This window comes from Neoarius graeffei, chromosome 24 (genome assembly GCF_027579695.1).
Source record: "Neoarius graeffei isolate fNeoGra1 chromosome 24, fNeoGra1.pri, whole genome shotgun sequence".
In the NCBI taxonomy this organism is placed as follows: Eukaryota; Metazoa; Chordata; class Actinopteri; order Siluriformes; family Ariidae; genus Neoarius; species Neoarius graeffei.
The window spans coordinates 42,475,866-42,499,858 of NC_083592.1; the positions used below are offsets into that span (position 1 = coordinate 42,475,866).

Below are 23,993 nucleotides of genomic sequence, written 5' to 3' on the forward strand. Positions count from 1 at the left end.
AACGTATTATTCAGTTACATTTTCAGTTTTATTAACCTTATATCGTGACTCGTATTGGCATATTATATTACACTTATCCTCCTTTTCGGTTTTTAGCCATGTTGAATGTAGTTCATATGGTCCGCAGTAGGCGTCGCTTATCCGCGCGATCTTCACGAGACTTATGCAAGACTTCAAACGTGAAGTATCGGCGCCGCCATTTTGAAAACTGTTTACACAGCGGCCAGATCACCATATCATTCCAATTTAGATTAATTTCAAGACTTGCCAGCTTCATCAGTGATGGAGATTATTCCATACGACTTCCAACCATTGGTTAAATGGGGAAAAAAAAACGCTTTCGGACACTAGTCCGTCGTGCTGGTATTTACGTCATTACTGTCGCACAGTTAAAACGTGCCAGATCAGGTGGCTGGTGGGTTTTCAAAATAATAAATACATGCGTGTATTTTTGTGATAAATCCATATTATACTGAGCGCATTTCCCACATTAATCAATACAAAGTACCTGCATCTTTCAGTTCTTTTAAATCAAGGCTGAATACTTTCTTCTTTGCCGCTGCCTTTTATTAAATCAAATTTGAGACTTCTCATCTCATTATCTCTAGCCGCTTTATCCTGTTCTACAGGGTCGCAGGCAAGCTGGAGCCTATCCCAGCTGACTACGGGCGAAAGGCGGGGTACACCCTGGACAAGTCGCCAGGTCATCACAGGGCTGACACATAGACACAGACAACCATTCACACTCACATTCACACCTACGGTCAATTGAGGTGGGGTTTACATTAGACCGTATCAGCGGATCATCAGATTAACGTTTTTAAAAACGATTAGCGTGCACACAGCAACGCCAATACACGGATACGCTAATCACATGACTAATTCGGCACGTAAGTTGAAATGTGTCAGTGCGGCTCATCGCTTCCTCCTCAGCGGCTGCGCTCCAAATCACTCCGCCCTGAACAGCGAGTGCCCTCTGGAGGGTGCGCACTCCGGCCCTGCGCAGCTCACAGAGCACGCGAGCAGTGATTCGGGACTGAGCCACTGTGCGCAAGTCACTTACCACTTGCAGGTGGAAGGATGGCAAGCCTAAAGACAATCATAACTACACAATGGGCAGTATTTGCATCAGTATTTGCAGTATTTTCATACTTTTATACTCTTTAATGAAAGGTGATACAAGGCGGAAGTCCGCGCCGTTTTTCAGCAGTCGCGTCACATGACCAACGCCAGCGAATCAGGAAGGTGGATGTCACAGTGACGTTGTCCAATGACGACGCCAGCTAGAGCTCAGCACAGCGTATCCGCGTATTCTCAATGTTTACACAGCACCGGACCAGACACGATCTGGATTGAATACGTGGACGCTGGCGGATTCCCGTTTCCCGGCGTTTCCAGGCGTTTTAATGTAAACGGACAGTGCATCCGCGAAGAAAACGAGACAGATACGGTCTAATGTAAACTTGGCCTTAGAGTCACCAATTAACCTAACCTGCATGTCTTTGGACTGGGGGGGAAACCGGAGCACTCGGAGGAAATCCACGCGGACACGGGGAGAACATGCAAACTCCGCACAGAAAGGCCCTCGTCGGCCACGGGGCTCGAACCCAGGACCTTCTTGCTGTGCAACAGCGCTAACCACTACACCATCGTGCTGCCCTAAATTTGAGACTTTTAATTTGATTTCTTTCAGCGCGACCACAATGCATGATGGGATATATTGCTTTGATTAGTGACCACTGGTTGTACACTACTTTTCGTGATGCATTGTGGGATACTTTGAGTGCACGATATAGGGTGTAAATAATTCTCACTAAGGTTTCGGGGCGGCACGGTGGTGTAGTGGTTAGCGCTGTCGCCTCACAGCAAGAAGGTCCTGGGTTCGAGCCCCGTGGCCGGCGAGGGCCTTTCTGTGCGGAGTTTGCATGTTCTCCCCGTGTCCGCGTGGGTTTCCTCCGGGTGCTCCGGTTTCCCCCACAGTCCAAAGACATGCAGGTTAGGTTAACTGGTGACTCTAAATTGACCGTAGGTGTGAATGTGAGTGTGAATGGTTGTCTGTGTCTATGTGTCAGCCCTGTGATGACCTGGCGACTTGTCCAGGGTGTACCCCGCCTTTCGCCCGTAGTCAGCTGGGATAGGCTCCAGCTTGCCTGCGACCCTGTAGAAGGATAAAGCGGCTACAGATAATGAGATGAGATGAGACTAAGGTTTCGGACAGCACTACATAATGACATCCCTACTATATAGTGCCCTATATAGTGAGTAGGGAGCGATTTCGGACACGGAAAAATTCCGACTTGATTATGTCAGCATGCGAAAGAGGGCACGTGCATCTTTTGACAATGTTGGCAGATGTTGGTCACTTTGATTTCCGCTGTACGTTTTACTTCCGTCCTATGATGTCTCGCACAGGTCTCGGCGAATTTAGTTTACGGCCATTGCTTTGACATACGGACTGGTATATATATTTTACATAGCATATTTCAAACACTCATAACTTGCTATAGCAGTGACAAAATAGCTGTCAGGAATGCGTTCCTACCTTTTATAAAATGAGAGAAATAGAATTTTGGTAATATATAAAGTTGCCTTCAGTTCCCCTTTAATATGACGTGGATCAGTAGGGTCCACATGGACCTGGCAATAGTGCTGGACAAGGAAGAAGAAGAAGTGCTTTTGCAACACATAAATACATAAAAGAAAAATCCTGCAGTTATTCAGTGGGATTCCTCATAACGTCTCATCAGTGAAAGCTATTTTGATCCACAGTACCTCTGACTGTATTGATAGCAGTAGCGTTCTTGTGAAGGTCACCTCATTCAAAGTAATTATTTGACCTGATGTTTTGGTTTTGGAGATCCAGTTCTCAGTTGTGACGGGACCTCCGTATTGTGAATACATCATACGTTGTCTTACAACAGCATACAGCTATTATACAAGACTTGACAAGTCTATCCAAGTAGTACTGCTCCATGATATGGTAATGTCATACCTACTGAAGTCTGTAGCACAGGAAACTGGCATGCTGCTTCTTTTACATTACAATGTATGCTGTTAGAGGAAACTAATCAGTGCTCGGGTTGAGTCACATTACCACACAGAATTTTCCAATAATGGCACGTTTTATTCCTATTGTACCACACCAATTTGCCAGCAATAACATATTTATTAACTAAAGAACAGCATATTGCACATCAGTTTAAAGTTACATTTAATGTTATGGAATGTCAGTGATAAAAGTTGTTCTTTAGGTTAATAAGGAAGGTTTGACACAGCTTGAAGATTTCCCCATGGTGGAAAACATACTGACTGTGTTGCAAAGCTCTGACACTGGAGACTCCTTCCTTAAATGCTAAATAAACTTCTCCTTATAGAAAGTTTTGTTACAATGATAAAACACACATGTTTTTTAAATTCAGCTTGTTTACATCACCACTACAGTCCCTGTAAGTAACTTGTTACTTTAGTAACATATATGTGTATGTGTTATTTATCAGCTGGGAGGTCCGTATCGTGAAATACCGTGACCGAGGTCTTGAAAGTACTGAGCGAGGCCCACTGGACCGAGGTCAGTATTCAAGGCCGAGGTCACGGTATTTCACCATACGGACCGACCTTAAGCTGGTAAATAATATATTTATTTTTTTCTTTACCAAATTCTAACAGAAAACGAGAGCGCCCGAAAAGGAAAACCGAGCCGAGCCGCCATTTTGAATCCTCATTCACGGCTGTAATGCAAATTGCTTCCTCCTCGGTATACAAGTGCACTTCCATGGCAGGAAAAAAAACTACATTTTGCCGCCTATGTAGTCCCCTATTTATACAAAATTGAGTCATTCAGGATTCAGCCATGTTTTTGCTCAGCGTTAGCAACAGTTACAGGTTTTTAGCTTTCTCCTGAAATGTTTTCTTTTATTTCTTCTTCCTCAGGGTAGTAAAACTCACTTTTGCTGGGAAGACTGTCGTTATCGCTATCCATGCTGTAAAATTAATGCTATTCTCCTGAGAAATGCTGGCAACAATTTATAAGATTTTTGGTCATCTTATAAATAAATCTTATTAAAAAAAAAAGATAAATGTTGACAAAAAATGCTACCATGTTTGTTGTTGTGAACGAGCGAGTCGCCAGAGGTCCATAACCGGGGTCTGTAACTGGGGTCCATATCGTAGGATACGGACCCACTCGCCAGCCAATCAGAGTGCAGGAAACCAGACCGCGAAAAAAAAAATAGTAGTTATTGCCTGTGAACCTGATTTCCTCCGAATGGTACCTTTGTATAACACAGGTCTAGAAGGCCCAGTGGAGAGTTGAGTGGACATGTGATATATGTTTTCAATTTGTTCTGTCAAAATGGCGTAAATCGCTCCCCACGTCTCCTCAGTGACGTAGACTCAGCCGTAGCGGAAGTCTCTGGCGAGAAGCCCTGATTGCGAGGACCTGTACAATCGAAACTCTTAGCCAAGTGGGGGAGGGGATTCCCTGCTGACGCTGTGCGCAGTGTGTTAGCGCGAGCATGTAGCCTATGGGAAATTAATAGTGTGTTGGATTAACACTAATCTCATGTTTTGGAAAATCGAACATGTTGTCTAGGGTGTCGCCAATCCATGTGCAAAGTATGGAGTATGTGCCTCTAGCCGTGTCGATTTGCACAGGCGAACAGACAGAGACAGACAGCCTTCCTTTAGTAGTGTAGATTAAAACTACTGCGTTAATATAAACCCGTGATTTAAAGTACAGGCAGTATTACCACCAAGTTGTGCCAATTGAGAAAGTTAATCAACACCTATTGACAAATCAGAGAAAAGCTTAACAGCACTGTGGTATAAATATATATCAAAGTCCCTTCCCACACCATGTGGCGCATAGGGCGGCGCTGATCTCCGTTTCCGTAGCCCTCGGTCTCTCGCCTCTTACATAGCTAGGGTTACGGGGGGGGGGGCGTGTCTTCTGGTAACCGCGAGAGTTTGACTCCCCACTCGCATCTGTATTGCAGCATGCCTTGCCAGACGGCAGTAGGTACCATTTTTATCATGGTCTTTGGTACAACCCGACCGTGAAGCCAACTCGCAGTGCATAAATATATATATTATTAAATAAATGCATGGCTGTTACATAATATATGTATGTTTGAATATTGTGTTTTTGGATAACGATTTTAAAAATGGAGTATTTTTAAACCACATTTAATAATCTATAAGTGTAATCTAAAATGTAGTTTGATTTTCATCCACAGGCAAAGTTGGATCTTGGTTCTGGTGAGCAAATTCTACACTCAGACAAAGGGAACCCATTGAACGACTTGGCTTGGCACACAGTAGATCTTATCCATGACCGATTTAATGTAAATCTAACAGTGGACAAGCATTTCCAGACCAGCCAGAGACTTCCACGCTCACAGCACGAGCTGGATATCAGTGATGGTGTATATATTGGTGGGACAGGAGGCTTGGATAAGGTCTATCTCCCTACTGACCTCACTGGCTTCCGTGGTTGCCTTGATGAAGTGCTATTTAATCAACACAACCTCCTTTCGTCACTTCGACCATACTCTGGCTTAAAGAACGTCCATGAGGTTTCTCTTGGATGCAGTCCACAGTTCTTTGCTAATGAAGAGGAGGCAATCAGCTTTTTCAGTTCCAGGGCATACGTCTCCCTTCCTCCTTGGACTGCACAGCGAGAGTGGACTCTCGAATGCTCTGTACATACATCAGCTCAAGAGGGAATCATTATGTACAGTTCTGCTCGAGAAGGGGGCTTTGTTGCCATGGAGATTCACAACGGCTTACTTGTCGCTGTGTTAGGTAGAGACGGGATGAGGACGGAGCTCCGCTCTCTTACTTTCATCAATGACGAGAAGTGGCACCATGTTAAGCTTTACTTCACCTCTAAAAGCTTGCAGCTAACCATCGATGAAGAGACGGTGAAGTCTAGTGTCAAATCCAGATCAAAAACCTTGCATTTGAAAGGTTTTCTTTTCCTTGGTGGTGTAGATGATGGCACTCGGTTTGAAGTCAGAAAGGTGGGTCTGTCATCAGTGGCAGGAAAGCGCATTAAAGGTGGCTCCTTCAAAGGATGCTTTAGAGATATCAAGGTCAATGGTATCTTAACAGGTCTCCCAAATGCTCTGGTAACCAAAGACGTCTCGGTTGGCTGTGAACCAGAAAAGGAGCCTCAGATTAGCACCACTTTGAGCCCGAAGACCCCGACTAAGATCTTTGAATTTGTCACTCCGTTACCATCTATAGACATGTCCACCCTTGCAATTGGTCTGGTTGCTGGGCATGGGCAAAACTTCTTACAACTTAGGAACCTTGTTGTCTCTGAGGGCGGTCGTGCATCATTGGAATCAAAACATATCAAAGTGAACCTGGATTTTAAGAAGCTCGGCATCCGTCAATCTCAGATCACGTTTAGAATCGAAGAGCAGCCAGTGCATGGTCAGTTGAGGTTTGATGTGGACCAAGAGCAAGAAGAGAATACCTTCAGTATGCTGGATCTGTGGCATGGCAGAGTGATGTACATCCATGGAGGTTCTGAAGAGCCACATGACTACTTCATGTTCTCCGTGTTCTCCAGCAGCAGAAAAGTGGCACCAGTCTACCTCAAGGGAGAGAAGTTATACAGATTCAATGTGACTGTAACACCAACCAACGATGCCCCTGAATTGAGCCTTCCTGAGGGAAATGTCTTTGTTCTACTTGAGAACTCTAGGAAGAAGTTAACCACCGATGTGTTAAAAGCCACAGATGTAGACAGCAGCTCCACAGACTTGGTCTACTCTGTATTGGGAAATCTTAATGCTGATGCTGGGTTTCTGGAAACTGAAGATAACCCTGGTCAGGCAGTCACTTCATTCCCTCATTCAGCTCTGGAAACAGGAAAAATAAACTATGCCCACACTGGAGTAAAGAACTCCAGGATAGTGTTGAGGGTTAGTGATGGAGAGAAGCTCAGCAACACGGTGGTGTTAAGGATTATGGCGGTTAAACTGGAACACAGCATCGCAAACAACACTGGGGTAGAAGTCACTCAAGGGGAAACGGCTTTAATAAAAACTACACAATTAGCAATTCAGACAAACGCAGTAAGACTAAGACAAGTAGTAGACATTCGTTATGATGTCGTTGAGCCGCCAATGTTTGGAGAACTACAGAAGCTTCACTCGAACGGAGAATGGAAGTTTACCGATTCTTTTTCTCAACGAGTTTTGGAGAAAGACCGTCTGAGATACCTCAGCACCTTTAAGGATATTCAGTCTGCCAATGTAACCGATCGCTTTAAGTGTAAAGTCACAATCGCAGCAAAAGCAACAGAGGAACTGGTGTTTAATATAAAGACTAAATGGATTGATTACGTTGTGGAGAGAAACGAAGTTCTCGAAATGGACAAGATCAGGAGAGTTGCGATTGATCCAGAGCATCTATATGCAACGTCGCAAGGTGTGGCTTTAACTGAGGAGGAGATTTATTTCAAGCTTCTCTCGTCAACGAAGAAAGGATTGATTTTGCTGAATAATAAAAAGTTAGGTACATATTCTACATTTAGCCAAATGAACATCACTAACAAGGAAGTGGAGTATCAGTTAATAGAGAGACCATTTGAGAACACAAGTGATAGTTTTGAATTTCACGTGTTCAGCAAACATGCTCATTCAACGAGTCATTTATTCAGGATAAATATCAGAGCAGATATCAACAGCATTTATATTAAAAACGGCGGACTTGCGGTTTTGGAAGGCGCGAGCAAACTTATTACAAATACCGAACTTTTTGCTGAGACTCTGAGTACTAAAGAAATCTACTACATAGTCACTGAGATGCCAAAACATGGCAAGCTAGCACGAATCAACCTGTCCAACTCGACCAAAGATTATGATAATCTGGTGTCTTTTACCAATCAGGATATTATCGAGGAACGCCTCATGTACGTCCATGACGACAGTGAAACAATTCACGATCAGTTCAGATTTATAGCTTCGACAAGTCCGCGGGCTACGAGCCTCATCAGTGAAGATGAGGTCGGCTCCAAAGACGGTGTCTTCAACATCGCTGTGCAGTTAGTAAACGACGAGAAGCCTGTTCGAATTGTGGATAAGGTGTTCCAAGTGGTCAAAAACGGACAGAGGCTGTTGACGTTGGATGACTTACGCTACCACGATGCAGACTCTGACTTCAGCGATGGGCAGCTCGTTTACACCCGCCGCGGGATCCCGATAGGCGATCTAGTGCTTGTAAATGACACTTCTCACAAACTTTACCAGTTTCACCAAGAGGACCTGGAACAGAAGCGAGTGTTATTTGTTCATCGAGGGATGAACTCTGGCCGTTTTGTTCTTTTCGTATCCGATGGCAAGCACTACGTCTCCTCGCTGTTGGATATCAGCGCTCAGGAACCGTACCTAAAGGTTGCCAACAATACAGGCCTATTAGTCCAGAAAGGAAAGGTTGAGACATTCAGCAATGCTAATTTTAGCGTGGTTACAAATATGGACATCAGGGAAGACCGTGAAATCACTTTTAAGGTTAATGATGCTCCAAAACATGGTGCATTATTTTTAAAAGACAAGCAAATTGACACTTTTACTCAATATGAACTGAAGAATGCTTTGTTGTCGTATCGCCATGACGGCAGCAAGAATTTGGCTGAATTTTTCAGTGTTGTCGTGGAAGCGAAAGGGTTACATGTGGAAGCAAGGATCAATGTGAAGGTGTACTTGGAAAGCCACCAAAAGCCACCTGTCGTACTCAACAACAAAATCTTAGTGGTAGACGAGGGAAAGCCGGTGAAGATTGAACGCAGTAAACTTGAGGTGAAATTATTATTATTATTATTATTATTATTGTAATTATAATTCTATTCCTTTAACCACTTGTTGATATTAACGTAGCGTTGTCTTGTTTGTTGGTTTTTATTTTCCAGGTCATTCATGAAGCAAATTTGCCCAATGAAATCGTCTTCGCTGTCCAAGTTGCTCCAACTTATGGATATCTGCGAAGTTTTATTAACACTAAAGAACAATTCCAGGGAATTGAGCAGGACCCTTTAATGACCTTCACACAACAAGACATCAACACCGGTAATATCCAGTATGTACAGATAACGCCCGACCAGGTCAACGATTCCTTCGTTTTGGAAGCCAGCAACGGCGTTGCAGACCTGAGTGGCATCGTTATGTCTGTGGATATCATTCCTCGCTATATACCTATCGAGGTGTCCAATATTACGCTAAAAGAAGGAGCATCCAAGGCGCTGACAGAAAACATCATACGAGTTACCAGTCAACATTTCTCTGGGCTCCACTTCGTGTACTACGTGTCAGAGGGACCAGTGCATGGACACATTGAGAACTCTCGTTTCCCGGGGACACCCACAACATATTTTACCAGAAAACAGGTGAGATGCGTAGTATAATATACACTCGTTGGCCACTTGATTAGGAACATCCATCCATCCATCCATCCATCCATCCATCCATCCATCCATCCATCCATCCATCCATCCATCCATCCATCCATCCATCCATCCATCCATCCATCCATCCATCCATCCATCCATCCATCCATCCATCCATCCATCCATCCATCCATCCATCCATCCATCCATCCATCCATCCATCCATCCATCCATCCATCCATCCATCCATCCATCCATCCATCCATCCATCCATCCATCCATCCATCCATCCATCCATCCAATATTCAGCATGTTCAAACATCAGAATGGAGGGAAAATTGTGATCTCAAAGTATGACTTTCTTTCACTGTGGCATGGGTGTTGGTTTGAGCCAGATGGACTGGTCTGAGCATTTCAGAAACTGCTGATCTCCTGGGGTTTTCACACACAACAGTCTCTAGAGTTTACACAGAATGGCGCAAAAAACAAACAAAAGTCATCAGGAGATGACACATTACCCCCCCGGGGCTCCTACATGAAACCCCACTCCAAATTTTCCTAAGTTGAATTGGTTGCCATGGAAATACAGAAAAAAAAAAATCACAGAAATCTCAATGTCAAAAGACACAACTCCTCTAGTCACTTAATATAACTGTCAGGTTTCATGAAAAAAAAAAAATCCTAATAGTTTTTGAGTTCTGATCTGGAAACTAAAATGTTTACAGATGGATGGACGGAGCGATAGCTATTCCCCCCCCGTCGAAGACTGTCGTTATCGCTATCCATGCTGTAAAATTAATGCTATTCTCCTGAGAAATGCAAAAATAAATGTTGACAAAAATTGCTACTATGTTGTTTGTTGTTGTGAACGAGCGAGTCGCCAGAGGTCCGTACCGTTGGATACGGACCTGCTCACCAGCCAATCAGAGCGCAGGATTTGATGGAAACCGAACCACGAAAAAAATAATGCAGGTTATTGCTGGGAAATTACAAAGTCCTATGTCTTGAAGATTTTCCCCAGGACGAAAACATAGTTACAGCGTTACACCTGACAGTTACTATGCAGCGGCACTGGAGACTCGTTAAATAAACATCTCCTTATACATAGAACACTTAAACATGTCAAACATGTCAGTGATTCGATGTTTGTTTTTTGTTAAACAACATGCTTTTTTTTTTTTTTTAATCCAGTCATTATTAACCTTAGATTATGTGGACTGTGCGCATTAAAGGGGCCGGCTCACCCTTCCCAGAAGCCTCTGTGCTAAGTAGTGAGTCGCCATTTTCGTATCCATGGATATTTCAGTGTTTGAAAAACGATCCGTAAGAAACCGATGACATTTTAAGGTAGAGATCATTAAATTGTAATGTGAAATTAAAAATATTTTGTCAAAGTAATTATATTGTAAAAGGTTTCAACGGATCCATTCTGTTTCTCATATGGTTTCGTCTCACAGCCGACCACAAAGGAAAGAAAATATCAGGCTGCTCAGAACTTCAAGGTATGACACATAGATGAAGAAAAAGTTCAAGATGGATTTTGAAGAGATCGCTTCCAGTGAATCTGCAGAAGTTTTACTGCAGTCACGCAGAGGGGAACCGTCAGGGCCTTCTCGGGCTTCGGAGAAAGCCCAAACCTATCGTGTCAGCATTTCAAATGTTATATTTAATTTCTTTCATAATTTCATTATAATTATCCTCTTCTAATTTGGCCTCATTTTCTATCAAATTTGCTTCAGAAATGAAAGGGTTACTGTCCTGAAAACATTAGCGTTATCCAATGAGATTTGTTTGTTTGTTGTCTCGAGGCTGAGAAGAGTTTAGAGCTGCTCACTCATTGGTTAGGACTTCATTACCGGGACAGAAGGCCATGGCAGTGTATGTTTATGTCGTAAGTGACAGATGAATTAACCGATCAGATTTGGATTTATAGTGGGCGGAACCAAAAACGTATCGCCCTAGGCCTTCTCGAAGGCCTACATGAGCTTAACCATGACTTGGCGCTGTTAGCACAGCAGTGAATTCACCTTCCAGCTGGTGTAGCGTTCATCAGTAGTGTTAGCGAATGCTAATAGAGCAGTCAAGCCAGTGCTGGCAGCCTGACGCTAATCTCTTGCAAAATCCTTTGACCTGTTGCTTTTTTTTGGTGTCTGGCTAAGTTTTGGCTGAGCTCACGTCCCAGCTCTAATAGTAACGGTTTGCCACTGCATGTGATTTCAAAACAAAAACAACGAACTGGATTCTGGGAAGGGTGAGCCAGCACCTTTTAATACAAACTTGTGATTAGCGGAAACTATCGTTAGAGCTGCTGTTATAGAAAATTAATCAAGACCTTGTGACCAATCAACAGTGCTGTGGTATAAATACAGTATAATTGATTACATTGGCATGAATAAATAATCAAAGACAAGATCATGGTAAAACAAAACATCAGTAGTTTCATATTGCTAAAATGTCACTGTTTCAAAATCGTTGTGAATACAGAGCCATTACCGAATAACCATCATCTCACCGAGTAGTTACACATTTCACAGTGAGTGAGTCACTGAAAGTTAAGTATTACTAAATGAGTTACACATTAATACAAATACTAAAAATAGACAAAATCTTAAGTCTCGTACCAGTAACATGAACTCATTTGTTCCAGCCATTCTGTTTTCAGTCATGATATAAATTCTTGTTTTTCTTTACTACACTGATCCAGGTGGAGCAGGAGTTTATCTACTATGTCCATGACAACTCCGAGACCTTACAGGACTACTTCACTGTTCTAGCCAATGCCACGGATCTACAAAAACGCAGCACACCCAGAACGGTGCATGTCCACGTCACACCAGTAAATGACGAACCTCCGGTTATCACGGCCAACAAAGTCCTCAGGGTGGGTGCACGGCAGATAAATGCCTTTGGGTTCAAAAGAAGGTTTTTGACACTAGAGAGCATGTAGCGCTTGATAAATCGTTTTCTGTGAGCCCAGGATTGAAAGTATAGTTCCCAAGTCATTGTTTCTTTGGGTTTTCATTGTGCACAGGTGTACACGGGGTCGTTTTTAAGTTAGTTTGTACCAAAACGTTCATTTTAGCACGGCACATCTGCATTGAGTAACTGTAGAGGCTGGCTCTAATTGGAGGGCCACCGGAAGGACAACAGCTCTCTGTCCTAAATGCTTTGGATTCCTCCAGGCATTCAATAGCAATTTGCTTTGGATTAGTGGGCTGAAGGATTAACAGAGTTTGGACAAAATGTCGCAGTAATGTCTGCCGTGTTGAATTACTCACTGGCTAGACAGTAACATGGACTTTGCTCAGATTAAGACACTTTAGGTTTTTTGTTTTTTTTTTTATTCATTTTTTTACTATTATTAAATCTACAGTCGTGTTTCAATGTGGCGGCACGGTGGTGTAGTGGTTAGCGCTGTCGCCTCACAGCAAGAAGGTCCTGGGTTCGAGCCCCGGGGCCGGCGAGGGCCTTTCTGTGCGGAGTTTGCATGTTCTCCCTGTGTCCGCGTGGGTTTCCTCCGGGTGCTCCGGTTTCCCCCACAGTCCAAAGACATGCAGGTTAGGTTAACTGGTGACTCTAAATTGACCGTAGGTGTGAATGAGAGTGTGAATGGTTGTCTGTGTCTATGTGTCAGCCCTGTGATGACCTGGCGACTTGTCCAGGGTGTACCCCGCCTTTCGCCCGTAGTCAGCTGGGATAGGCTCCAGCTTGCCTGTGACCCTGTAGAAGGATAAAGCGGCTACAGATAATGAGATGAGATGAGGTGTTTCAATGTCACCGTGAATCAGGGTCTCGTGATTACTTCAGATAGCCATAAGGGGGCGCTCTTCAATAACATTTCCAAAGCAGAACTTAAGCATGATAAAGGTGGATATGAAAAGGTTTCTTTCCATCAAGACGAAGACTCAGATATTCGTTCCTCGCAACTTAAACCTTTTATTAGGTTGCGTATAACCTACGTTTATTCAACACCTGGTCAGTCCATCTTTTGGGGATCAGTTTTCAGTGACTGATGAGACAGAAAGGGATGGATGCAGTCCATATGGGTTCATAAAGTCTTTTGTACCACAGTATTTTGTACATCAAATCAGTTTATTTCTCAACAGTTCCTTCACAAGTCCGGTGGTAAGTGTCGTTCATTATATCTTTTTTACTTTTAGTCATTTTTTCCACATTAGTCAGAGGCTGTCTCTCGTCTTTTCGCTACAGCAGACCGCAGGCTAACAGGATGTTGAGGCTTCCTGAAAGTGAACTTCAGACCATCTCGTGAAGTCATGTGAACTGAATCTTGAGCTGCTAAATCATTAAGTCCACTCGCCTGTCTGACTGTTGAGATACTTTTACAATGTTGAAGTTGATTATTTTGCTATAATAGCACATCATGATGCGTTTTATTCCTCTTTATGGCAGCAATCTACCAATCGAAACACGGTAACATTAATCCGCTCGTTCTAATGTTTTATCGTAATAGCTCGTACACTTATATGGACACTGCATAATCTAAGACTACTAACAAACATCTAAAAATCAATGGTCGTTAAACAAAGCAATTTTTATATCTGGTGACGTGGTGGGTTTTTTTTGGGGGGGGAAGAAGTGTCAATTTGACCTACCGTTTTGGCCGTGTGTGTGTGTATATAGATAGATAGTGATTCTCTCACCAGCTTCTCTCTATCACATCTATTACGTATGCGAGAACAAGAACTACTTTATCTCTCAGATGTTCCACAGCATTTGCTCTAACTATAAACTGTTCAAATGTGCAAGATGTCCTTCATTTAATAAATCAAACATCGTCATCTTTTTGCCAAATTGCCAGGGTATAAGCAAAAATAACACACTCCAGACTGTGCCGTTATACAAAAACACTGCTCTTCAGTGGGACAGCATCACCATCCACCCCTCCCAGACCCCAGCTTTACCCCTGACTAAGAGTGAAAACACTGAGTAAGCACTGACGCGGGACATTTTTTAAGCCATTTACGTCCTGTGATTTGCATTACAAGCAGAACTACTGTCAGAGCTGCTGTCAGTCAACACCTTCAGACCAATCAGAATGGAGAATTCAGCTGCACTGTTGCATAATGTCGAAGTAGCATACAGTACATGTCCCCTTTTTATATCGGTTCTGTAACAGCAAATAATGTACTATATTAACTCCGTAACGTTTTCTCCTAACTACTAAATGGATTCGGCAGTTTGATCAGTGTCGTCCCCCCCCCCAGAGTGCACATCCAGCCATGTTTCACTGACCTTGAGACCTCATCAAGGGAATGAGACGACCGTGAGTCAGTGGTGCCAACTGAAATAGTTACTCATGTAATCCAGATTCTGTTTCATCCCCATGTCTGAGAGAAATGTGTGTTGCTTTGGGTGACGTACACAGTGCACTCTGTCCAGAGCTGGCACTCCAGATCTGAATTAAACTATGAATTATTAGGTTTACATCAATATCAATGACGTGTTTTTATTTCAAATCCAAACTACAGCAGTGCAAAGCCAAAACAGTCGTCATTTAAAAAAAAAAGTCATTGTCTTGTCCAGTAATTAATGGACTGCTCAGTGCTTTAGTCAGGTAATTGAGTATAAACCTTTGTCGTCTTTGGTCATTAGAATCATCAGAATTTACAGCTTACCGTGAGATATAGCACAGACCTTTTATACACATTTTATAGACACCATCCTTCAACTAATAATGTTTTAACTGTTTCACCCATCAGACTAATCAGTGATGTCTGCTGAGGGTCAATTTTCCATGTTAGAATAGTTATAATTCAAATAATGAATAATACATTTAATAATGGCGGCACGGCGGTGTAGTGGTTAGCGCTGTCGCCTCACAGCAAGAAGGTCCGGGTTCGAGCCCCGTGGCCGGCGAGGGCCTTTCTGTGTGGAGTTTGCATGTTCTCCCTGTGTCCGCGTGGGTTTCCTCCGGGTGCTCCGGTTTCCCCCACAGTCCAAAGACATGCAGGTTAGGTTAACTGGTGGCTCTAAATTGATCGTAGGTGTGAATGTGAGTGTGAATGGTTGTCTGTGTCTATGTGTCAGCCCTGTGATGACCTGGCGACTTGTCCAGGGTGTACCCCGCCTTTCGCCCGTAGTCAGCTGGGATAGGCTCCAGCTTGCCTGCGACCCTGTAGAACAGGATAAAGCGGCTACAGATAATGAGATGAGATATTTAATAATGCAGGGAAGTTGTGTTTTTTTTTTTTAATAATACAGTCAATATTCTGAAAATTCAGACTAAAACTTTATTTCCATCCATCTCATTATCTCTAGCTGCTTTATCCTGTCCTACAGGGTCGCAGGCGAGCTGGAGCCTATCCCAGCTGACTACGGGCGAAAGGCGGGGTACACCCTGGACAAGTCGCCAGGTCATCACAGGGCTGACACATAGACACAGACAACCATTCACACTCACACCTACAGTCAATTTAGAGTCACCAGTTAACCTAACCTGCATGTCTTTGGACTGGGGGGGAAACCGGAGCACCCGGAGGAAACCCACGCGGACACGGGGAGAACATGCAAACTCCGCACAGAAAGGCCCTCGCCGGCCACGGGGCTCGAACCCGGACCTTCTTGCTGTGAGGCAACAGTGCTAACCACTACACCACCGTGCCGCCCGCTTTTATTCATATTTTATATTAAGCAGTAAACAGTAATAAATTATTCATAATACAGTTTAGTAATTATTTTACTGTTATTTTGAACTTTCTAAATAAAATTTGTTTTATCTTATTTACTGCGACTTGTCCAGGGTGTACCCCGCCTTTCGCCCGTAGTCAGCTGGGATAGGCTCCAGCTTGCCTGCGACCCTGTAGAACAGGATAAAGCGGCTACAGATAATGAGATGAGATGAGATCTTATTTACTACTAATAAAATTGTAATAATGCTGGGCAAATATAGATTTTAAGATCTCATGCACACAGTATAATTATTATTATTTTTTTTTAATTCAATACTTTGACATGGACAGTGCACATTTATCAATGTAAATGTGCCAGAATTAGCCAAAATGGCTATTTTACATCTCTTGTCCATGGACCAATGTGAAAAGGTCAGATATACAAAAAAAAAAAAAAGTACGCAATAGTAAAAGTGAAAAAGGACAGCATAATGAGTATGGCACAAATATAGGAATCAATAAGTGCCCTTGAGCAAGGTACCTGACCCCTGACTTCTCCCCGGGCGCTGTAGTATGGCTGCCCACTGCTCTGGGTGTGTGTGTGTGTGTGTTCACTGCTTCAGATGGGTTAAATGCAGAGGATGAATCTCACAGTGCTTGAAGTGTGCATGTGACGAATAAAGGTGGTTTCTTCTTCAATAGTGTGATGTAATATTGTTAATGCTTTTAGTCATGTTTTTGTGCTTTTGTTGTAGCTGCTTTGCTAATGTTTGAACACAGACCAAGGGAAAGGAGACTGGGCTCACCGACGGAGTCTGTATTTGGTCTGATACTATTCTTAGAAACGAACTAAAACCAGACGAGCTTGGATAACAAAGCTACTTGGTGAAATATTCTCCTGATCGTATCAGCAGTCATTGTTATCGTGGTATTCTGCTAGAATGTTTATCGCCAGCTCTAATTATCAGCACAAGATGCTATCAGTCCATTGAATCCCACTGCATCTCTGTCCATTCAAACCAGGTCTGGGTCAGCTCTATGACCGAAATCACTCCTGAAGATCTGAGTGCAGAGGATGACGATACGGCTCCACAGCAGCTCCATTACCTCACCACTCAGCCCAGTAATGGTCACCTGGCTCTGAAGAGCGCTCCCACTAGACCAGTCATGAACTTCACTCAGGCTCACATTGACCAGGGACAACTTCTGTTCGTGCACAGTGGTAAGAAATCCACCACCCACGTGTGGCGTACTTTCATGTGGTGAAAACCAGGTCGTCATATCCTGTATCTTACAGTTATGAAGCAGCTGCCATGATGTTTCTGAAAGCCCAGAGTTAATGATTGTTATTAGCCAAATTATGTGCCAAAGATTCAGTGAAGTACCATTTGAGTTTTGATGTAAGAAGAATAATTCTGTATTTGAAGGACGCATGCTGATAGTGTGCGGCTTCTCGAGATAAATGAGCAAAGTCTAAAAATAAGTCTGTCTCATGGCCCAGTAGTGATGTCAGGTTCTTAAAAAAGCCTACTACAAATAGTGCTTACCCTGCACCATTTTACACATTTTTCCAAGCCTTGCTTGTTGAACAATAGTATGTACCAGTGGCGAGCTGTTACTATTAGACCTGGGACTTGAGCTTAGCCAAACCTTAACCAGACACACCAAAAAAACAACAGGGCAAAGGATTTTGCAAGGGATTAGTGGCAGGCTACCAGGTCGCTCTGTTGTGTGTAGTTGTCGGTATTGATTTTAAAAGTAACTAAGTAAATTACAGAGGGAAATGAATACTTAAGTCCGAGTGAAAAATACTGTAGCAAGCGTGCATGGAAGAAGAGTCTGGAAACAGAAATCTAATACCCTGTCCACACTAGGGATTTTGTACCGATACGATACTACTTTCGTACCGCAACACCTGTCCACACTAGCAACTATACCGGTACTGTAGCGGTATAACTGTATCAGTACGAAACCCACAAACGTATGGGTTTCGTACCGGTACAGTATTGGTACTGTAGCGCTTCGCTGTAGTGTGGACAGATGAAGTGGTTCTCATCTCATTATCTCTAGCCGCTTTATCCTTCTACAGGGTCGCAGGCAAGCTGGAGCCTATCCCAGGTGACTACGGGCGAAAGTCGGGGTACACCCTGGACAAGTCGCCAGGTCATCACAGGGCTGACACATAGACACAGACAACCATTCACACTCACATTCACACCTACGGTCAATTTAGAGTCACCAGTTAACCTAACCTGCATGTCTTTGGACTGTGGGGGAAACCGGAGCACCCGGAGGAAACCCACGCGGACACGGGGAGAACATGCAAACTCCACACAGAAAGGCCCTCGCCGGCCACGGGGCTCGAACCCAGGACCTTCTTGCTGTGAGGCGACAGCGCTAACCACTACACCACCGTGCCGCCCCATGAAGTGGTTCTGTATCGATACAAATATAATGTGCATGCGCATTGAACCATTCCTACTTCTTCCGGGTTATTCATACAATACAATACGCACGTGCTTTCCACGATTCGTTTTCTGTTTCTTTCTCAACTGCCTCGCGCATTTTATACGATGCGACTGAATAAATGACCACCAGAAATACAGACTGTACATTGACAACAAAAAGCACACACACGTTGTTTCATCCGCCATATTCTCGGAAGGAAGTTACTCGGTAACCACGGAAACATTTCGCGCACGTGCATTTCAACTACCGTGAAAGAAAACCGCAAACATTTGTGGACAGATGCACTAAACTGTACCGGTATACTTTGTATGAATACAGTTATACCACTATCGTACCGGTGTATATATGTGAACACAGCTTTAGTTTCTTGCTCTCGATAGCACTGGCTTGACCGCTTTATTAGCGTTCGTTAACACTACTGATGAACGCTACACCAGCTGGAAGGTGACTTCACTGCTGTGCTAACAGCGCCGAGTCATGGTTAAGCTCGTCTTGGCCTTCGAGAAGGCCTAGGGCGATTAAATTTTTGGTCCCGCCCACTATAAATCAAACTCTGATTGGTTCATTCGTCTGTCACTTCCTGCATGAACATACACTGCCATGGCCTTCTGTCCTGGTAATGAAGTCCTAACCAATGAGTGAGCCAGCTCGAAACTCTTCTCAGCCTCGAGACAACAGGCAAGAAAATCTCATTGGATAACTCTATTTTAATGTTTTCAGGACCGTAACCCTTTCATTTCTGAAGCACATTTGATAGAAAGTGAGGCCGAATTAGAATAGCATAATTATAATGAAATTATGAAAGAAGTTAAATATCGCATTTGAAATGCTGATATGTTTGGGCTTCCTCTGAAGGACTAGAAGGCCCTGATGATGATAATAATAATAATAATAATAATAATTTCAATTTATATAGCGCCTTTCAAAAAACCCAAGGACGCTTTACAATTATAGACAAAGAAAAAAATAACAATAAAAAAATAATAAATAAATGAGTAAATAATAAAAAATAAAAGTTAAAAAGTCCACAAAGTAGGGGTCAAGATGTAATTCCCGTGGTGTAGCAGCTACAGTCCCACCAAAAGGCGCACGAAAACGAGTCCCACATCTCCAGCACAGCCGCCGTGACGCCGTCAGCAACATCGTTCGAACACCACGTTGTGGATCCACAAAGCGAGCAGAGAAGCTCCGCCACGCAGAGCGCTGGTGTGTCCCAAACCGCCTGCACAGCCGCCGCGACGCCACCGAGCAACATCGCTCGGGACATCACACCAAGCGTCAAAGCACAGAGCGCCGGACAACCACAAATGTTAAATGAGCAGCGAGCTCACTGCAGTCCACAGCCGGGAGCGCAGGCATCGCCCACGGCGAACCAAGGCCTAGAGGGAACCAACGCCCAAAACTGGGTCCGGAGCTACACCACAACCGGCGGACAAAACACTCAAACAACAAACTACACAAATACACAGAAAAAATAAATACCGTATTTTTCGGACTATAAGTCACAGTTTTTTTTCATGGTTCGGCTGGCCATGCGACTTATACTCCGGTGCGACGTATATATGTTTTTTTTTTTTTTTTTTTTCCACCGCGGAATAACTGGAGCTGATGCTGAGTCTGACGACAGCCACGCAGAAGAAGAGGAAACGGCGCTTCATCTGCCGCTGGAGTTGGCAGAGTTGTTCAGAAGCGACACTGAGGATGAGGAATTCAATGGATTTGCTGATTTGGAGTGAAATCATCAGCTTGATAAACTTGATTGACCTGTGTTTTATTATTAATGATAGGCCTATAGTTATTTAAATAAGTTATGTAGTGATTTTAGGCAGTGCTTAATTTGTGAAGTGGGAGGTCCCGGAACGCAGGAGGTGGGTGGGTCCGGCGACTCAAAAAAAAAAAAAAAAGGCAGGGGATGGTTTACTATAACTTTACGCACATGCGCTTATTGTGTGTGTAAAATAATAATAATAATAATATCAGACATTATGATCTTAGAAAACGCTTTAGTGACAAACAGTTACAGACAGTAATATGTCGTGATATATTATAAAATATTAATTTTTATTAGTCTATATATTACATTTATCTTCTAAAATAACAGACTGTACTCATCACAACCGGTTTATTTCACCATTGGAGATCAGATCACACAAGACATGAGTTAAATGACTCATTTTAAGGATTTAAGTAGGGGATTTAAAAGCGGTTGTTGTTGTTGTTGTTTTTTTCACTAGACGGTTGTTTTTACTACCGTACCTGTCTTTGGAGATGATATACCTATAGCCTACTTGACCTCTGATTTGATGAAATAAAATTCGACAAAAATGAAGAATGACACTCCTCGATGATGACTACAGCTTTAATAACACAGATGAAAGAGCCATGGGGCGATAATAAGCCCTACCGGTAAAAATATTCTAAAAGCAAACTGATTAATGCATCAGTAATAGGCTACTAATATTAGTTATAATAATAATATAGGCTATTAGTAATAACGATAGTGATAGTATTAAAGATAGTAGTAGATATTTAAAATAATCAGACTAGGCTACTTACAGGGCAAAGGGCGCGTTATCACTGCTCAGCTGTTCGTTTATTAAATAAGCAATGCAGTCACGCAGTAACCACGTGCCGCTTATCAGATAGAATCACAGAGTCTATGGATAGAATAACCCTTCAAAAAAGTGCGACTTATAGTCCGGTGCGACGTATATATGTTTTTTTTCGTCTTCATAATGCATTTTTTGGCTGATGCGACTTAAACTCCGGAGCGACGTATAGTCCGGAAAATACGGTAAATAAAATGAAAATTGAAAAAGAAAATAAAAATAAAATTAAAAAAGCTCTGGTGAGAAGCGGCAGCCAGAATGCTCACAACGTACTCTCAACCGGAAACGGAAAAAAAAAAAAAAAGATGGTTCCTTTCTGGTATGTACGGGTAGCAAGAAGCTGAGAACATCATGTTTTTTCTTTTTTTACTCATAATAACTTGCTAGTTCATCCTGTATGTCCTTCAGGAGCTATTGAAAAAGTAAGCGCAACCCTTTAATAATTTCACACTGCAAATGAAAACTGTAAATTCTCAGCTGTCCCAGTGGTACCATGCACGGCACACTGATACCCACCCCATTTCAAGTGTGCTTTATTGTCATCGTCATCTTCTTCTTCTTCAGGAGCCACAGCTGGAGGTTTTAACTTCCAGGTGAACGATGGCGTGAACTTTGCTCCAAGGCAGATATTCAGTGTAACGGCTCGTACGCTTGCTCTCCATATGGAAAAGAGCAGCCCACTTAAGGTGTTTCCAGGTAACTCTGCTTTTGAACGAAGATTGCTCATGCACAATTGTATTTTACAAAACACGAACAAAAATGTTTGTTTTGCTTTCTAGAATATTTAGAATGAACTTGCTACCCAAAAACTTAACTAGTTCATATCTTCAGTCCAAAAGATGCCTTCCTTCAGGTTCCTGGACTAATCTTAATTCCTAGGGTTTAATGAGCTGTGACCATAAACACCCTGTCTAATAGTTTAATAGCCTGTAAGCTATGTAGCAAAGCCCTTTCAAGGATTTCCGCTTAGCATGACATGTCTCTAATAGTCAACATGTTTTGTAATGTTATGTTGAAAAGACTCCAGACTTAATTTAGTGACTCTTAGTAATACGCCGGATTTAATACCCAGCGCTAAAAACAGCTGCCTACTCACTGTTTTGTCTGGGGCAGTATATAAAACAGTTGGTGTGCCTGTTTTCTGTCCTGTAAATGTGCATTGGCAGTAATCTCATTGGCACGTTCAGCAGGGGCTTTTGGGCAGCGACTGGTGCCAGATACTACTCCTCTACAGTCCGAGTGCAAAAGTTTGCCTCGCCAATGTGAGCAAAAAACGGAGCTTAATTTTCAAAATAGAAATTTAAAACGTTAAAACTTTTTGCAAACCCGTCGGGCAGCGTTACAACAGACATGTCAGGAAAGATGACTAATGATAATGGCTTAAAAATACTGAGCAGGAGATAGATAGAGAGAGAGAGAGAGATTGGACGCGGTTAAAAAGGAAAGAGAGCAAAGAGTCGTACAAGCTGCTGTTCTATTTCCATGTACATAATTGATAAATGATACGTAGATTATGTATCGTTCAGAAAGAGACATGCAAACCTATAAACTGATGATTTGTTTTCTTTTTATATATATATATATTAATATCTTCAGATGCCATTTTATCACTTCTTCCGTGTAATAATGAAGGAACATTTTTCCTCAAACCTGATGCACTGAACGTTTTCTTTGAAACGTCGTCTTCGTTTTGTCTTAAGGGTGCACAAACCTTTGCACATGACTATACTTTTATAGCTGTGTGCAGGGGGAAAAAAAAAACCCACACGAGGTCTATCTAATATGCCGTGAGACGTTCGCCTTTTCCTTTGTTCATCCCGGGATAAAATGTCCTGTTGCTATGGCAACCAGTTTCTCGGCATGTTTTATTGGTTTCTGTCTATAGCCATAAAACACATCATCAATACCTTTTTGAGTTGTTTTTTTCCCCCCATCCTGCTGAAACAAAGTAAGCAAGCTTTCAGTGCTGTAGTAAGTGACACAGGAAATAAGAAATGAACGAATAATGGCGTTAAAACGGCATGGAACTTTTATTCGTGATGTCGGCGATAATGGATGAGGAAGTATTTATCCTGATCGCATGTTAAATTATACAGTGGGGTAAATGTTTTGGCTTGCCCTTTCATTCCAAAATGAGCCATCATTGTCTCAGGCAGATTTACTGCGAATACATACTGAAAAGGGAACACGGTTCTGATGAAAGGATTGTTGCTTCTTGATTTGTAAACAGATGCATTTTAGTCGAGTACTTCCCCAACAGGGCGTATAATTGGGTTTGCTTTATTACTGTAATTGTGTTAGAAAGAAAATGATTTTGTTTCTCCGTTTAAGTTGTTTCTTTTCCTGTGAATGCCATGTAAAGTACAAAGCCTTCATTAAGTTGAAGATTTAAGTGTGTTAGTCATGTGCAGCTCAGATGCATGCAAGTGTATAAAAGGTGTTGCCACAAAAACTCAAACACATTCAAGCATCCAAGCACACAATAATGTGGTCATGTTTATAGCAAGTGCCAGACATTTGCTGTTGCTTTGACTGCGTTGTTGTTTTTTTTGAACAGCTGGAGTTCATCTGGGGTAATATTTAGCCTTGTTTTTAAACCAGGCGCTTCATCTACAATTTCAAAAGAAGTCCTGAAAGCAGCAACCAATGACAATGAAGGCAGTTCCAACCGCACCATTGTTTTCACCATTGTTAATCCCCCGAAATTTGGAAAGCTGGTGACTGTAGAGGCAGACAAGCCCACAACTGAGGTCTATTCCTTCACACAAGAAATGGTGAGTGCTGTAAAAACTCATGCTTCATTCACATTGACAGGTGGGACCCAGTGAATTATCTATTCTCCCAAGCCGTGTTGCTCTAAGGCTACGTCATCCTGTCATACGTCTTCTTATT

The 23,993-nt window shown here is 42.7% G+C and overlaps 1 protein-coding gene across 2 annotated transcripts in view; it reads left to right on the plus strand.

Annotated features, from left to right (window-relative positions):
* Positions 1–23,993, plus strand: part of cspg4ba (chondroitin sulfate proteoglycan 4ba) — a 53,341-nt gene that overhangs the window by 16,467 nt on the left and 12,881 nt on the right. Inside the window, exons 3-9 of one of the 2 annotated variants that reach the window (XM_060907265.1) lie at positions 5,235–8,810; positions 8,921–9,394; positions 10,852–10,896; positions 12,099–12,275; positions 17,047–17,245; positions 21,666–21,797; positions 23,703–23,875. In XM_060907265.1, coding sequence (XP_060763248.1) covers positions 5,235–8,810; positions 8,921–9,394; positions 10,852–10,896; positions 12,099–12,275; positions 17,047–17,245; positions 21,666–21,797; positions 23,703–23,875 — 4,776 coding nt within the window. The remainder of the gene's footprint in view (positions 1–5,234; positions 8,811–8,920; positions 9,395–10,851; positions 10,897–12,098; positions 12,276–17,046; positions 17,246–21,665; positions 21,798–23,702; positions 23,876–23,993) is intronic. The other variant, XM_060907266.1, reaches the window with a different exon arrangement.